The sequence below is a fragment of the Melitaea cinxia genome, chromosome 26 (assembly GCF_905220565.1).
Source record: "Melitaea cinxia chromosome 26, ilMelCinx1.1, whole genome shotgun sequence".
In the NCBI taxonomy this organism is placed as follows: Eukaryota; Metazoa; Arthropoda; class Insecta; order Lepidoptera; family Nymphalidae; genus Melitaea; species Melitaea cinxia.
This window is the reverse complement of record NC_059419.1, coordinates 2,620,506-2,638,187: the sequence shown is the minus strand read 5'-3', so window position 1 is coordinate 2,638,187 and position 17,682 is coordinate 2,620,506. Positions and strand designations below refer to the sequence as shown.

The 17,682-nt window shown below is 34.1% G+C and overlaps 1 protein-coding gene across 1 annotated transcript in view; it reads right to left on the bottom strand.

Moving 5' to 3' along the window:
• Window positions 1-3,542: 3,542 nt before the first annotated feature.
• Window positions 3,543-17,682, bottom strand: part of LOC123666370 (LIM and SH3 domain protein Lasp) — a 54,371-nt gene continuing 40,231 nt past the window's right edge. Inside the window, exons 7-17 of the mRNA XM_045600464.1 lie at window positions 12,535-12,626; window positions 11,836-12,005; window positions 11,310-11,367; window positions 10,624-10,779; window positions 10,063-10,169; window positions 9,171-9,326; window positions 8,563-8,716; window positions 7,690-7,835; window positions 6,056-6,201; window positions 5,245-5,326; window positions 3,543-4,819 (exon numbers count right to left, since the gene is read on the bottom strand). Coding sequence (XP_045456420.1) covers window positions 4,817-4,819; window positions 5,245-5,326; window positions 6,056-6,201; window positions 7,690-7,835; window positions 8,563-8,716; window positions 9,171-9,326; window positions 10,063-10,169; window positions 10,624-10,779; window positions 11,310-11,367; window positions 11,836-12,005; window positions 12,535-12,626 — 1,270 coding nt within the window. The 3' untranslated portion in view covers window positions 3,543-4,816. The remainder of the gene's footprint in view (window positions 4,820-5,244; window positions 5,327-6,055; window positions 6,202-7,689; window positions 7,836-8,562; window positions 8,717-9,170; window positions 9,327-10,062; window positions 10,170-10,623; window positions 10,780-11,309; window positions 11,368-11,835; window positions 12,006-12,534; window positions 12,627-17,682) is intronic.

Below are 17,682 nucleotides of genomic sequence, written 5' to 3'. Positions count from 1 at the left end.
AGAGAATCTAATATCTATAAATTTATAAAATCAAAAATTGAAGAAAGTGTTTGTAACCATACGACAGCATCTACAAAAATAGCAAATTGTAAAATATTTGTAAGTCTGAATATAAAAATCAAAATAAATGCCATTCATATGTAACTTTTATTGTATCCAAAATAACATGGATTTCATTCAGAAAATCCTACGTTGTAAACAAACTGACCTATTTTGTTCAATTATATTTGTTTTTGAAAAATCAAATTGAATCTAGCAATTTTTTAAACGTTGAAAATATTATTTTTTGTAATATGATGGTAGAAAAACTTAGTTCATAAAATAATTTGTTAAAATTTTTAGCCTCTAATCAATCAAATTTGTAAAAGACAATGTCTGTAGTAATGATAATACAATTGAAAACGAATAAAACCAACAACTTGCCTATTTTACCAACGTGAAATAAATTTTATGTAAATTTTGTACTGAATATTTCTGAGTTATAATTTAAAAAAAAATTGGTATAAAATTATCATTATTTGATAAAAGTCAACTTGCTCATATATTCGGAAGATAATTATTTTCTTAAAAGATTTTTCTAAATATAAGATTGTAAAATTTCACAAAAATTATCATTTCAAAATATTCCATGGTACTAAAAATTAAAGTCTAAACAAACTTAATTAATATACATTTGTTTGGCAATTCAACACTAAAAATACTTAATAAATAAAAAAAGAGTGTTACTTAAAAGATAAATAAAAGATACGGAAACAATGAAAAGGAAATTGAAATCATTTTTGTAAAACTCGAATACAACATGTTTTATAAATATGAAACTTTTTATTTTGAAATAATCAAAAATATTTCAAATTGAAATGAATTTTAACCTTTTTTTCTAACAATTTGTATAAAAGTCAATAAAAATGTACCTAAAACTTAGATTCAGTTCCATTGGTCGCAAACAATTGTGATTGATGTTTAAAACATTTACTTAAGTTTAGTTTGATAACTTATTGTTTCACGTTTCCTATACTTTTTTTTTTGAAAATAATAAATAGAGTACGATAGAATACTGTCTTTTTATTTACCCAATTTATTGATTTGACAGGTTTTTGTAATTACTGCGTTGATATAACTGCAATTTAGGAGATACATTTCTTTGAGGACACATTTGAAAGTTAACTATTTTGTATAAACGATTTTCATTAAATAAGAATAAATATAATTTTTTTTTATGAATTTATGATATAAAAGTTATTGTTATTTTGAAATGAATTAAATTTGATCCAATGCTCAGTAGAAGTATCAACAATTTTTATCCTTAATTGAACATTTATTCATTTGATTTTTATTATATACACTAGCTGACCCGGCGAACTTCGTAACGCCTAACAGTGACTTTTAAGTATTATCACAAATCTTTTGTATGGGAGTATAGAAAAGTGTTGTTTTTAGACTTTTTCAGAAAATTTAATTTTTTTTTCAAATTTTTCTCTCCGTAAGAACCATCTTCAAGGAATATTTAAAAAAAAGAATTAGCGAAATCGGTCCAACCGTTCTCGAGTTTTGCGCTTAGCAACACATTCAGCGACTCATTTTTATATTATAGATTAAAAACACAATTTATGACATGGCTCGCCTCGCACGACCACTATATATGGAACCAGCTACCACCTTCGGTATTTCCGAACCGATACGACTTAGGGACCTTCAAAAAAGAGCATACTCCTATTTGAAAGGCCGGCAACGCGCCTGCTAATCCTCTGATGTAGCGGGTGTCTATGGATGTTGTTTTCACTTACCACCAGGTGATCGAGCCAATTGTCCGTTTGCCCCCTCTTCTATAAAAAAAATGGTAGACCTGCGGTGGCGGGGCAATTAAATATAAGGTAAAGCAATTAGCGAAAATTTCGCAGTCCAACGAAAAACTGCTTAAAGAACTGTGTTGCCAACCCCAAGAAACTAAAAAACACCAGCTCACCAATAAAAAAAACAGGAGAAAAAGTAGGTAAAATAAAAAAAGGCAGATTTCATACTTTCCTCGTATAATTAAAATAATTACCTACTTTCATTAGTTATCAGGACTCACATACATTGTTAAAGTAACATTATTTTCTACTTTCATCATCAATTGCCTCATCTTTAGTGTTTTCAGACTTACTTTCTTTCTTAAAATCATACATATTGTTGTTAAATTTCTTTATGGCCTTTTTGTGCCTTCAAATGAGTAGCAATCAGTTATTTCTGATTTAACCGTTTGCTACTCATTTGAAGATTTAATTTGTATGACCTTACTTACGGTCGATGTTGAATCAAATCAATCAAAGTAAAAACAGCAGATCTACTGTTAAAACAGTAGGGTTGACTGTTAAAGAGGTGTTACAAACTGCTTTAGCACTGCGAACCATCAATCTCGCAGAAAAAACATAAGCGACAAAATGGACGATGGAAAATAACGCCATCTATTTTTATCTATATGCTTTAACATAATATTATGAAACCTGAAGCCGCTCTACTGACCGGCAGCTTCATTGTTTAGCCAGCTCAACCTCCGAAGTCAGAACAGTGTGGAAGACAAGTAGAAGAGTGATACTTCGACCGGAAGCTGCTCATGTCACCAACCCGCCTGCCCAGCATGGTGTCTATGGGCAAAACATGAGTCTGCGCCATTTTTGAAGCGAACTTTGAGAGGCTTACGACCAGCAGTGGACTGCGATAGGCTGAAGTGATGATGAGTGTTTGATAGTCTACTAACTTTAAACAAGAATTCAAAGTTAGTTGTTTTGACTACCGAGAAATACATACAGCTTTTACGCCACTTGGCCTTGTAGTCAGTAGGCCTCATTGAAGGGATTCCACACTATGTCTTGTATCATCATTGTTTACAAAATATTTTTTTTATAAGAGTGAACTCATGTTTTTGTGGTTTTGGAATTGCCTTAGGGGCAGGAATTTTATAACATATATACAGATCTCTTATTGTAAAAATAATTTTTATTATTTATAAGCTAAACTACCTTTACCTAATACCTAATTTACAGAAGCTACTCTCTTAGATTAAAAGGTCTTCAAGGTAACTGAATTAAAAATATAAGTAAAATACCCTTTTAAGTTTTAATTGTAATTAAGTTTTAGCTCAATTCATTATATAAAAGCCGATAAACATACATTTCTTAAACATGAGAGGTTTGACAGTCTGTAGTGTTAGCAGCGCAGCCGGCGGCCGTGACTAACAGATTCGCCAATTTTTTGTCCGAAAGACGAGAGGTATCATTTTTTATGATTATAAGTTTATATTATCATAATGCGTATTTTCCCTTAAAAATTGATTTACGTCGACGACAAACACTCAACTCTCCAACTCAACCATAATATGATGATGATATATAGCCTATGTCGCTACTAAATATTATAGCTTTCTAATTTTCTCTTTATGACAAGTTAACAAGAGTAAAAATAATTTAGAAATATAATGTTAAGGTTTTAAGTTTCTCATCTTTATCACCTATCTAGGTATTTATATTTATGAGTAAAATCTTAGCTTAAAATAAAAAAGAGAAGAGATTTTAAATAATTTTCTTTATTATTTCTTATAAATATCGCAGTTTTGAAATATATTAAAACAAAACACCGACAAAACAGTATTTAAGTACAAACAATAAAAAGTCAGTCAGATAACTTAATAGGAATATAAAATGATTTCGATTACAATGAATGAACATGCATTATTTTATTAAAAATATTTTCAAATAAATAAAATTCTAGATTATTATGTCATACGTATAGTTGCTATTGTCATAGAGTAAAAATTTCTTCTTCTGCTTTCAATGAAACAAAATTTTCAATTCTTATGCGATTTTTGACTTCGGCAATGGCACATAAGATAGAAAAAATATATAAAAAAACGTAACGAGCATTTGTTAAAAAATTATTCAATTTAAAAAAATCTCATTTTCCTTACAACAACGTTCTGATTCGAAATATTACGCACATTTTTGAAGATAGATTTTAATGCGCAAAAATCAAGATACAAAGATAGAAATATATTTTAAGTTATTTTTTTTATACAATATTGGCAAGAATTTGCATAAATTAGGAAAATTAAGACAGGCAAGAAAGCAAAATTATGATATAAATATTGATCCTAATCTCTACTATAATTTATATAACTTTTACGAAATATTGAGCATATGGAAGCCACAGATATAATTATTATAAATGTTAAGAATTTCAATTTTACTTATGTACTTACAATGCCTCATAAATCTATTTATATAACAGTAAGAATCTTGAAAACTATGTAACTTATATATATTTATGATAAATATATCGAAAAAGTACACAGATGTTTATAATATAAAATTAATTGCACATTTAAGGCACCAGATTCGAAATGCAATAACTATCAGTCCTACATCGAATATAAATATTTTATTTTTATCATTTTTTTTAATATATAAATGTGTTTTGTAATATCTAAAATGTGAATTTAATACTTAAACGTTTTATCAACATTATTTTAGACTAGACATCCTTAACTATAGATAATTTGAATTAAAAAAAAAGGAAAGAAAAGTATCTATGAATCAAATCGTTACTTTGATTCATATAATCAAATGAATCAACGAAAAACGACTACTTCTAATAAAATTAGTATTTTCAAAAATGATATAGAGAAGACACGTAAATGAGTATATTTTTGTAAATATAGTCAAAAGTAAAAAAAATCAGATCTCTTGTTGAGATTCTTATATTAGTGGCAAGACCCTTAAATCTTTTATGGTGTTAATGTAATGCTTTGGTAATTTTGAGGCGGTTGGTTTTCACTCGATGGTCACTGCAAAAAGAATAGAAAAATTAGTTACAAAGATTTTTCTTTTACGCCACAAAGAATAACTTTTTATACAGATTATATGTCTAACTACATAACCCTTGTAGGCTGCACACAAAAATAAAAATCCGTCATGTAGGAATTACTTTAAATTCATATGTATACCTTATTTGTGCCTGAACTACAAAATAAAACTCATTAACCAAAAATTGAAAAATATGTTTTGAAAATTGTAAAACTCTGGACCAAATTATATAATAAAATATAATTATATCTTTATAATTATATCTTCTTATGTGTGCTGTGTTATTAAGAAGTTGATAGAATTGTTGTATACTAGTTTGTCTGTATAACATATTTGTGACTTTTTTTGTTGTCTTTTAAAGATATATATTTTTAAATCTAGTTATTCTTGACTATAGAATACTCACCACGAATCTATTAACTTTGGGCGCAAATGTTTTTGTAATAGTCGTGGTTTGCACCTTCATGTTTTCGAACTTTTCACGTAAACTGGAATAAAGAAAAATTATAGTACGGAAAATTGTTGCTAGCTAAATAGGCGTTGGAAGCAACTCACTGTTGGAGCCTCTTATATTTACAAGAGTAAAAGTTTAATCTGCCACGATACTCCACCACTGTTTTTTATACCATAAACGTGACAAACAAGCGTTAATTCCACCTGACCACAGGAACACAACAATACTTGGGAGCTGATTCCTGCTGTGCCCTAACTGAGGTAGGGCACAGAATTTCCTGCTCAAAATATGGAGCAGCCCGACTGGGGTAGTACCTCGACCTTACAGAAGATCAGCAAAATAATACTGTTTTCAAGCAGTATTGTGTTCCTGTTGGTGAGTAAGGTGACCAGAGCTCCTGGGGGGATTGGGGATTGGGTTTGTAAAGCGCTTGCGATGCTTCTGGTGTTGCAGGTGTCTATAAGCTACGGTAATCGCTTACCATCAGGTGAGCCGTACGCTTGTTTGCCGACCTAGTGACATAAAAAAAAGCAGTGTTATTGAGCTGTGATCTTCTGTAAGGTTGGGGTTCTTCCCCAGTCGGTCTGCTCCAGATTTTGAGCGGATATTTATTGCTGTGCCCTACCTCAATGAAGCTTTAACCACATACTACCATCACCAACTATTGAGGTTCGACGCGCTTGCGATGCTTCTGGTGTTGTAGATGTCTATAAGGTACGCTAATCGCTTACCGTCAGGTAAGTAAAAACATGGTTATTAATACCTCTTAGCGGTCTCGAGCTGTGACTCTCCTTCGTCATCCCCCCTCGGTATCAGGTCGGAGGGCGGTCGTGGCTCCACGTCTCTCTCGCTCTCCGACCAGTTCTCGAAGCGATCGCGGAAGCTCTTGGTCCTGGCCAGCTGTTGGGCCTGCGAATGTAAACGTGTTAATTAAATTTTGGCTTAAATTTTTGTTTTCAGAATGTTGTAAATTAAGGTTTTTGTAAATTAAAAGATGCATTTTATTATAGGGTAGTGACTATATCTTTAGCGAAATCGGTACTGACGAGTTAGCAGCCTCTCTTTATTAGTACCGTCGGCCAAGAAAGTGGTGTACCACCTTAAGGTTGAATGCCGCTAGCAGATTCAGATGATAAAGATTAGTTTCGCTTGCATATCGATCTGACAATTTCTATTGCCGTCTTTATCCGATTATTAATAACGATATTTTTTATACCCAATAGGGTTTAAGATGTCATGTATAATAATGACGTATGAATATTTATCAATTAGGTTTACGTTATTATATGTCTCTTTCAGTAATCTATAATATAAAAATGAGTCGCTGAATGTAAAGCAAGCAATGTAAGCTAAGCGCAATGTAAGCTAAGCGCAAAACTCGAGAACGGTTGGACCGATTTCGCTAATTCTTTTTTTAAATATTCCTTGAAGTACGAGGATGGTTCTTACGGAGAGAAAAATTCTAAAAAAAAAAAAAAAATTAAAATTTTCTGAAAAAGTCTAAAAACAACACTTTTCTATACTCCCATACAAAAGATTTGTGATAATACTTAAAAGTCACTGTTAGGCGATACGAAGTTCGCCGGGTCAGCTAGTATCTTTTAATAACGAACCTTGTTGTCATTTTCTATGACCAAGAAACTAAATCAAAACTGGTACACCACTTTCTTGGCCGACCGTACATATATCTGTTAATATATGGGTTACTACTTTAACCTGTAAATTTGTTTACAATTGGCAAAATTTTGACTAGAAACGCCTAATAAAACACATTCTGTGTTTTATGTCCGGATATCTGCGATATATTGGTGACCCAATACTGTTGCCGACCGAAATAATTAAAAAAAATAAAGGTGTACCCATACTGAATGAAAAAAAAATTAGTATATATGAAAATTTATCAAGAAGTTTTGTGTCATTTCTGATAATAGGGATAACGTATTACGCAATTTGTAAGACAATATGACTGTTAAATTATATAAATATTAATTAAGGAAAAAAAAGTCAGCTAGAGGGGACTCTTTGATTAAACCATACATTTTGTAGGACAAATATTATTCGAATAATTTAGATAATTATCATCAGATTTAATAAAACAAAACCCAGTAAGTAATAAATTTTTGAGAATCATCAAATCAACATATTTCATCCCTGCTACCCCTATTACCTACCACAATCGAGAGTTTCCGTACATGAAATTGTTGGGTGTTTCATCATTCATCAAAATGAAACTACTCACGGGAAATTAGCTTGATAGTAATCTAGTGCAAAAATGGACCATGGATCCTGGACTATGTTCTAATGCTGACTGTAAAATAGGGTTTAATTTTATGAACTTTAGGTCCAAAATAAAAGTTTTACGAAAAGAAATACAATAAAATAAGGTAATTGTCAAACCTGTTGCAGTGCCTCGTCATGCTCACAAGCGCGTTCGTAGCGCTCTTCATCACTTTCGTCCTCGTCTTCATCACAAGATGACGAGTACTCGAACCGACGACCCTCGCCGTCAGGGGGCGGTGTGAAGCGTTTAAGTGGTTTAGGCCCTGTATAGAAGTAGGGTTTTGAGTAAGTGATAACATTGTTTAAAGTACATTAATGTTACAGTACTGTGTGTATGGTACATATTATGAGTAAAAAATTGCGTGAGAGCGTACGTGTGTGTGTGTGTGTGTGTGTGTGTGAGCGTACGTGTGTGATCGTACATGTGCGCACGTGTGTGAGCGTACGTGTGCTTGCGTGTGTGAGCGTACGTGTGCGTGCGTGTGTGTACGTACGTGTGCGTGCGTGTGTGAGCGTATATGTGCGTGCCTGTGCGTGCGTGAGAAATCGTGCATACGTGCGTGTGTGAGCGTATGTATCCGTGCATGAGTGTGCGTGAGAAAGCGTACGTGTGCGTGCGTGTGCGTGAGAAAGCGTACGTGTGCGTGCGTTTGCGTGAGAAAGCGTACGTGTGCGTGCGTGTGTGAGCGTACGTGTGCGTGTATGTGCATGCGTACGTGTGTGATCGTACATGTGCGCACGTGTGTGAGCGTACGTGTGCTTGCGTGTGTGAGCGTACGTGTGCGTGCGTGTGCGTGCGTGAGTGAGCGTACGTGTGCATGCATGTGCGTGCGTGAGTGAGCGTACGTGTGCCATCGTGAGTGAGCGTACGTGTGCGTGCATGTGCGTGCGTGCATGTGCGTGCGTGAGTGAGCGTACGTGTGCGTGCATGTGCGTGCGTGCATGTGCGTGCGTGAGTGAGCGTACGTGCGTGTGCGTGCGCGCCCTCACCCTGGAGGTCGGGCCGCTCGCGCTGCTCCTCCAGCTGCCGGAACACGGAGATCATGCGCGCGGCGGTGCGGCGGCCGGCGGCCAGCGCGGCGTCCGCGGGCTCGCCGCGCGCCGCGCCCGCCTCGCGGTGCGGCTCGGGGGACGGCGAGCGCCGCTGCCCACACACACGGGTCATTATATGGTCACCGAGGCAGGGCACAGCAGGAATACCCTACTCTAAATCTGGAGCAGACCGTCTGGGTAAGTACCTCGACCTTACCGAAGACAAAACGGTCCCAGCCAAACTATATACTGATCTCAAATAGTATTATGTTCCTGAGGTGAGTGAGGTAGTTGGAGCTATTAGGGGGGAGTCAGCGATAGGATTGACAAAGCGTTTCCAATGCTTCTGGTGTTACTTGTGAAACTGTACCGCAACTGGAGTTATAGTGTACTAGGTATGTTGTAATTATATAATTACATACCGTAACAAAATACTAGCTACTCGATATGGATATTATAAAAATACTACATTTGTCTCACCTCAATTTAATATATTCAAAAACTTATTGATTATTTAGATTATTAAAAAAATAGTATGAAAAATAATGTTTAAACCGCAAAATTACCAGTGGCTGTCTCGGTGGAGTCATGCGGAATTCTTTGCGTTTGGTCTCGGGTTTGTAAGTTTCGAAGAACTTGAAGCGATCAGAGATATCCGCAGTTTCAATCTTTACGTCTTCCAGTTTGTCAGCCGCGCGAACTACGTCTTTCGGGACGAATGGCTGAAAACAAGTATATAATTATTTTTAGTACATTTTCTAGTGGCAACAGATGGCGCCACGAGTCAAAAACTCCAACAAAATATTATCTTACAAATAAGTTTTTATTGAGATTATTAGACAAGGTATTTATGATAAGTAGTTAAAATTAGGTTATCTTTTTTTCAATTATTTATTTATAGTCTGTTCTTCTATCTGTCGAAAAAGGTAATTAAAAAAATGTAAGACTGTACAATTTACAATAATTGTGTTTGCTGGCAAATGACAAAAAACCAGACCAGTAATACAACGTAAGTAGACGAAAAAATAGTCAAGTAAATACGCATTATCAAAGATTACTCCAAAAGTTGTAATCAGATCTCGATGAAATTTAAATGTGACCACATGATAAACATCGGCTTTCGATTAAATTAAAAATCATCAAAATCGGTACACCCAGTAAAAAGTTATGCGGATTTTCGAGGGTTTCCCTCGATTTCTCTGGGATCCTATCATCAGATCCTGGTTTCCTTATCATGGACCACACTTAGGATATCTCCTTTCCAACAAAAAAGAATTATCAAAATCCGTTTATAAACGACGAAGTTATCCCCGAACACATATATAAATATATATATATAATACGGTCGAGTAACTTCCTCCTTTTTTGAAGTCGGTTAAAAAAATCTAAAATGAGATTTCTAATCTTAAGTAGATTATTAGTAAACATAGTGTTGTTGTTAAATATCAAAATACTTACTATTTCCTTTCTCTTAGGTGGTTCTTGCGCGGGGGGCGACAACGGTGCCATGTGTTTTGCATTAGCGTCTAATTCCAAAAAAATTGATCTAGATTTTTTGGCAATACCTAAAACAATTATGAGATAGTTAAGAAATATCACGACACACGAGCGAAATATGCTCCCTCCACTATTACTTGGGCAAATTATTTACTGAATCCAGACTGGAATAAAAAATTATCATAAAAAATATTAGTCCTTGTTAGCGAAAACTTCTCTACAAGCTACGGTAATTGCTTACCATCAGGTGAGCTATACGCTTGTTTCGAACCTTAGTAAAAAAACATCTAAGTTTAAGCTTAAATGAAGGAAGTATAGGATAATGTAATATTGATGGGAAACGGCATGATGTAATCAATTTTATTATACTAAAATTTTCCACTTCTATTGTAATTTGCATATTTTACAGCCAATTCATATTCTTTACTAAACAGACTTTCTAATGGACATTTACAAATAAAAAGTTTTTTGAAATTTTGGATCGAATTATTAATTATATAATTATACATTAATTGGTCTCACCTTCATTAAACAGTGTTGGATCATCAAGTTCCCTGTTTTTCGGAGGTTGATTCTCATCATTAAATATCTCCCCGTTTTCAAAACGTTGTTTGATAGCCTTCGCTTTTTCAGCATCTAATTCTAATTCTCGAGCTATCTTGTCTGATGATGTCACACCTAAAAAGATGAAAGAATGCAAATAATTGAATATAATATTGAAGAATAATTATCCTTTTTTGTCGGTTTTTGGAAGGTCACTTTGCAGATCTTTTTGAGTACTTCGATAGGCTACTGTGAGTGATCTTAGTGCCTGTTTCACAGGTACTAATAGTTTATCTTACAAATATATTGCTGATAGGCTAAGACCTATAAGCTGAAGATATTTTAGGTTCTTAAGTCCTTTATCACTTCAAGTACCGAATGACAACATTTGATTTAACACGTAGCGTATAGAAATAAGCATCACTCAAAGTTGATTTTAGTATCAAAGTCAAAAAGAAAACAAAAGAATCCAAAAAAAAAAATCTGATACGGTTATACATATGATATCTATCCGAGACTTGTCACCAAACGCTAATTATTTCATTATTTGGCAATTTATTGTGTAATATCATGAATGTATTATAGTATAATGTACAGTACTTAAAGTGATTTGTTCTTAAAATTTTATAGAAAAGCAAATTAATTTATTTTTCAAAGTTACTCACTCTGTTCACATTGCATGACGGACTGTTCGTACATTTCTTTAATTTTAGCTTGTTTACCCTGAAATAAAAAAAATTATTAGATTAAGTGAACTATCTCGAAATGCTGGGGAAAATTCTGATTTTTGTATAAAAATAATGAAACTAATGTATTTTAAAAATTTAAAAATGTGCTAATTAAAATTTTGGTTGTTAATATTTCTATCACCTGAACATTAAAGATTGTAAGATAGAGACGAATGTTTAAGTTTCTTACAGAAACCTTAAAAGTGAGTGGAATCTTTTTTTATACAACGAGGTGGGCAAAGAAAGCGCTCTTGATGATAAGCGGTTACCGTAGCTTATAGACGCCTGCAACCTTTGACCCTTCCCACTAACTCTGGCCACTTTACCCACCACAGGAACAGTACACTATTTGAGAGCAGTGTTATTGAGCTGTGATCTCTTGTAAGGTTGAGTTACTTCCTCTGTCGGGCTGCTCCAGATTTTAAGCAGGATATATCCTGCCCAACCCTACCTCAATACTTACCAGGAACAATCTACTACGTATGTTTTGTATTTCTTGCTTTCGTTGGTGGTGTCTCTCAGCGCTGGGAGGACCTCGCTCGAAGCGACCCACCAGCTCACTCATATCACAAAGAGACGACTGCTCCCGGTTTGAATTATGGGCGTATGACTTCTTCAGCACGGAATCCTCGTCTAAGCCAAAAATAACTAGTTTTAGGGTCACATCATTATACAACATATTTTAGTTACTTGTGATAAACGAATACGGCACTTAAATGCCAGAAATCTAGGGCGTTATGTGGCAGCAGCATGGCTATCTTTCTTTATATTATCGGCAGCTATATCATAGTATTCTCATCACATTGCGATTTGCTAAGGTAGGTTGACTAATACCATCACAAATTTGAAACTCTTAGTACCTCTTATTCGAAGCTAATAACGACGTGAAATTTGACTTGGAGCTCAACTTATTTCAGATTCTCAAATGGCACTAAATTATTCCAAAAATAAGTTAATTCCTCTATTGCCTCGCAAATTCGTAGGATGACAAGCTAAGCCTATCCCAGATTTGTTTCTTGTTCATGGCCATTAACATTTTAAATATACGCATCATATTACGTCTAAGAAGTTTCGTTTTTAACTATAAATTTATATATATTCATAGAGAAAATGCTAGTAATTTATCACAGAAAATCAAGACATTTTTTTATAATATGCTCACCCTCATCTTCAGCTTCACTCGAGCTACGTTCCACTTGAACCCCGTTGAGATACTCGTCTGATACACCGATATCCATACCCTTTGCTTTGAACCTTAAAAATAAAGTTTATTTTATGTATCCTAAGTAAACTTTCAGAACTGTTAACCTAAAACTATATAAACTCACATAGTATATCGTAAGAATAATAATGCATTTTGTAAGTTAATAGCTTATTTACTGATCGCATACTTTTGTAATTGATACCAGTAGTTCACTAATAGGTCACCAGAGCAGTCTCCGTGGAAAAACTACGATATAAATTGTTAAGTTCCATTGGGGATCCTGATAGATTTATCTGGATCGAAAAATGCCCAGATAAAAATTGCATTTTAACGTATCAAATTTGAATAAAGTATTTGGAATTCCTGTTTCAAACTCACGATAGTTTACAATAACTTCCCATCAATCGTCGTTTTTTATTTGGATCTATCTGGAACTTTCGGTAGTGGTATAATTTAAGAGAATTGCAATTCGACAGCAACAATTGCATAATTATTGCTACCGCTAAGCTATTGAAAGTTACAAAACCAGATTGGCCGTTATTGCTACTTATAAACAATTTTTGCTATCAAAACACGAATATCGAGAATACGGAACACCTGATTTATCCTTCAAACGCATTCTTTACATAAGAAATGGATTATGCACTGATTATTGAAACTAGAAAACGTAAAGCAGTTAATATGGTGTCCAGGTCACACTATAATACTGCAAGAAGATCTAGTAGCTTCTTCGATAGGACTACACTATTAAATCAAACAACCGGTCATAATTAACCTGAAGAATAGATACAAACACTGTTTAGTACATTCAACGCTGCTTTCATTCATCTTAACTATTTAGTAAGTGTTTGGACCGTAACGCCCAGCGTACCATTGCTAATGAAACAATCATTTAATTAACATCTACATCTAAAGACAACACAGAGTTGCAGGTAGCTGTTAAAAAAATTAAACAAGTAAATATTTGTAAATATGTATATCGGGGAAATCTACTGAATATATGTATTTCAAATCAGCCTTTAAAATTGTTATATTGTAAAAGGTGTAATCATACATAGAGATGGTTTAAAGAAAATCACCCTAAGGTCTGTGGTATAAAAGAAAATATGATTTTAATCGCAACCTCAAAAAAAAAAAAAAAACAGTTCGGCGGTACAAAGCTCACCGACTCAACTACTTTTTAAATAAATTTTAAATTCGTTCTTAGCTCTTATAACTGTACTATGTGGCTACGGTGTACTGTGTGGCTACGGTACTAAAGAATATGGCTACCGCCTCTCTTCCCGTGGGTGTCGTAAGAGGCGACTGAGGGATAACACAGTTCCGCTACCACCTTGGAACTTATTAATGCAATGTCTTTTACCCTCCCATTACTGGAAATTGGCCTTTTATATATAAGGAAGACGGTTAGAACTTAGTCTGATATTGTTAGTGTATATAACTAGCTTTCCGCCCGCGGCTTCATCCGCGTAGAATATATTTTTTTTGGCTGTTCAATTTTTTACAGATGTCATAAAAGTAGGAAGTTCTTAATTCGACTGTATTCTTTATGTGTGGTTGCTTCGTAACTTTTACTGGATATACTGATTTAGGTGATTGTTTTTATTCGAAAGCTAGTGTTGTCAGATTTGAAGTTGTGATCTGACGGGTAGTTTTTGACTAATTCTTAACAAAGCGTGGTTAATAAATTACTTCTTCAACAAACAACAATAATAATTCTAAACATTTTTGAATATCATATCAAAAATTGACCGCTCCAGCGGGATTCGAACCCGCGTCTTCGACATACCGTGTCGACGCTCTAGCCAATTAAGCTATGGAACGATATACTCGCTAGAGCGAAACTTTTGATATGATGATTTTTACTTTCGGTTTAAGCGAACCGTGGCGCCGTCTATAGTGAGTTCTTTACAGAGACTCGTAACTATTCAAAGTTTCATATTACAATGAAAATCTTTGACAGGAGACGACACCATGCTATTTTTAATATGTACGATTTTTATTTTTGTGTTACCCACAATTAGGAATTCTAAACATTTTTGAATATCATATCAAAAATTGACCGCTCCAGCGGGATTCGAACCCGCGTCTTCGACATACCGTGTCGACGCTCTAGCCAATTAAGCTATGGAACGATATACTCGCTAGAGCTCGCTTAAACCGAAAGTAAAAATCATCATATCAAAAGTTTCGCTCTAGCGAGTATATCGTTCCATAGCTTAATTGGCTAGAGCGTCGACACGGTATGTCGAAGACGCGGGTTCGAATCCCGCTGGAGCGGTCAATTTTTGATATGATATTCAAAAATGTTTAGAATTCCTAATTGTGGGTAACACAAAAATAAAAATCGTACATATTAACAATAATAATATTGAAGAATAAACAAAATTATTTCCCGTTGAAATATATTCTCTCAGTGATAACGTTAACGTTAAGTGATAAGTGTTGAGTATAATCCATTACAAGAAAAAAATATTTATAATATTAATATAGACTAGTTAACATATTAAATAAGTCAAAACAGTTTTCACCTATTTTTAACCCACATCACCTGAAAGGCCTCCCAAAGTTGGAACTTTTGTTATATTTTAAAATTGTTTTAGAATACAGAACAAGGGTCATTCCCTCACATTCATCGCTGGAACTAATGAACTTAACTTTTAAAAAAAAGATCCTTCACATATGGCCCTATACTTTTCAAATAGTGTTGTCAGTCATTTAGAAATAACATATTGTTTTACAATTTTATTATGAGAGTAAAAAATGCAGTACAAGGTTTTTTTTTTACTTTTTTATTATATTAACAAAATGGCTAACTAAATTTAGTTTCTCATGTTGGAATCACATTAACTACCATATAAAATAATATATTTCAATACAATCAGCTCAGCATAGTGGTTTCGAACACAGACAGACACTTTTATATAAATGATCATCCTTAAAATTCTCATATACTCGAACAAAATGTTTATTTCTTTATTTTTACATAATCTAATATATAAAATTCTCGAGTCGCGGTCTTTGTAGTTAACCCATATGTGCTCAACTTTTTTTTTCGTAAAAACTGATATTTTGTTTGTTATATTCTAAGTCCAATAAGCATAAAAATAAAGGTATTCTGAAAATTAAATAAAAAAAATATGCCGTTTTGGACATTTTCACCGCCCCAATTTTGGGGCGCTGAGCACGGCAGATCACGTCTATAACCACTCCTTAATTTTTTCATTTGCTTTTATTTTAAAGAGTAATATTAATAAAATAACTGTTATAGAGGTTGTGAAGAAATTTTTATTACATCTAAGAACATCTATACACATCCACACATCAGAATAATACCACTTTTTTTATTTATGCTATTGCGGTAGCAGCCTATATTTTGATCTAGACGATCTACTCCGCCCATATATTGATTATACATTTGAACACAAAAGGGCTGTTGAATCGAGGGTTCTTTTACAGCACTTGACCATTGCTTGCGGATCCAACTGGAGGAACACCTTCACAGCTCGAAGCTACGGTAACGACGTTACTGACGTTGTATCGCACTAGGGACACGCCTGATGTTTCATCAATGATTTGATGAAACATCAGGCGTGTTGATCATAGCTCCCTCGCTGTTTTTTCTTTATGTCGTTGATTGAATCCAGCAGCGCATTTTCGACCCTTTGGCCCGTATTGTTCATGTCCCCTGGTGACCAAAATCCTTCAAAGCGATAAGCAATCTAAACGATGTAAAGAAATTGTCTATGTAAACATGAACTCGAAAATCTGTAGGCAATTTGGCCGCCAAGTTCGTAATGACAGATCCTCCAACACCTAGATCAGGATTAGTGTTACCTGTGCTACCTCTTTTTGGCGCAGAAGTGGATGTATCTCCCGATAGGGATATCTTGTCGTCATCAATCGAGTCCACTTCTATAACTTATCTTTGTAAAAGTGAACCCAATTTGCGCACACATACAAGCAGCGCCTCGGCTCGATACAAGCAGCGCCTCGGCTCGTAGTTGATTGCCTGTCAGGTGATTGATATTACCTACAAGCGCATTTACTTCGTCACTATCGCAGGCTCTCGTCAACATTTGGTTGCTGGGCTATGTGTAGATAGTGTCCTCATCTTCCGTCTCCAATAAGTCGATAATTTCTGCCAAACTCAACCTAAAACAACATAATAAATTTAAAAGTATAACATATAAAGTACCAATATAACTGGAAGTTGCTATAAACAAAGTAAATAAAATATAACACATATACTATGAAGTTTGAAATCAACATGCAAGTACGTGCCCAGCGCCCCCATAATGGGGCGCTATAAATAATGCCTCTAAAAAACTAAATCTCAACCGAAAGAATTGATTTTTATCACAAAACTAATCAAATATAAAATAATACATATAAAAAAATTGCTTTACACGGTTTTACTTATAAATAAATAAAATATAAACTTACTTTTTATTCCCGCCATCGTGAACACCACACTTGCACTTTCTATTCTTCCAAAAAACAGAAAAAATGGCGCCAGCAACTTTTCGTTTTTTTTTTTTTTATAATGTCAAAATGTAAACAAAGCGAACAGTACCATTCAATAATCAAACCACAGTTTTAGTTCGACACAGAAAATAAATAACCTGCCGTTTTAAAAATGGGGCGGTGAGCACATATGGGTTAAACTCCTCCGAAACGGCTTGACCGATTCGCATGAAATTTTGTGTGCATAGTGGGTAGGTCTGAGAATCGAACAACATCTATTTTTCACCCCCCTAACTGTTAAGGGTAGTACACCCCTAATTTTCTTTTTAATTTTTAGATAAATAATTCTTTTTTGTTTTTTTTTTATGATACAACTTAAAAATATATACAACCCTAAATTTTCAACTCTCTACGATCAACCCCTATGTTTAAATAGCGGTCAGCGGCAAGACAACGTTTGCCGAGTAGTATAATAATATAATTTCTAAATAATATAAATTTACCAGGAATTGGTAAAAGTTTTAGATGATAATAATACTTAAAAATATATAATAAATAAAAAATAATTGTTTTTGCTCGCAAACGAAAAAAAAAACGACTTCAATTACATCGACAAGTAATACAACGTAGCTGGACGAA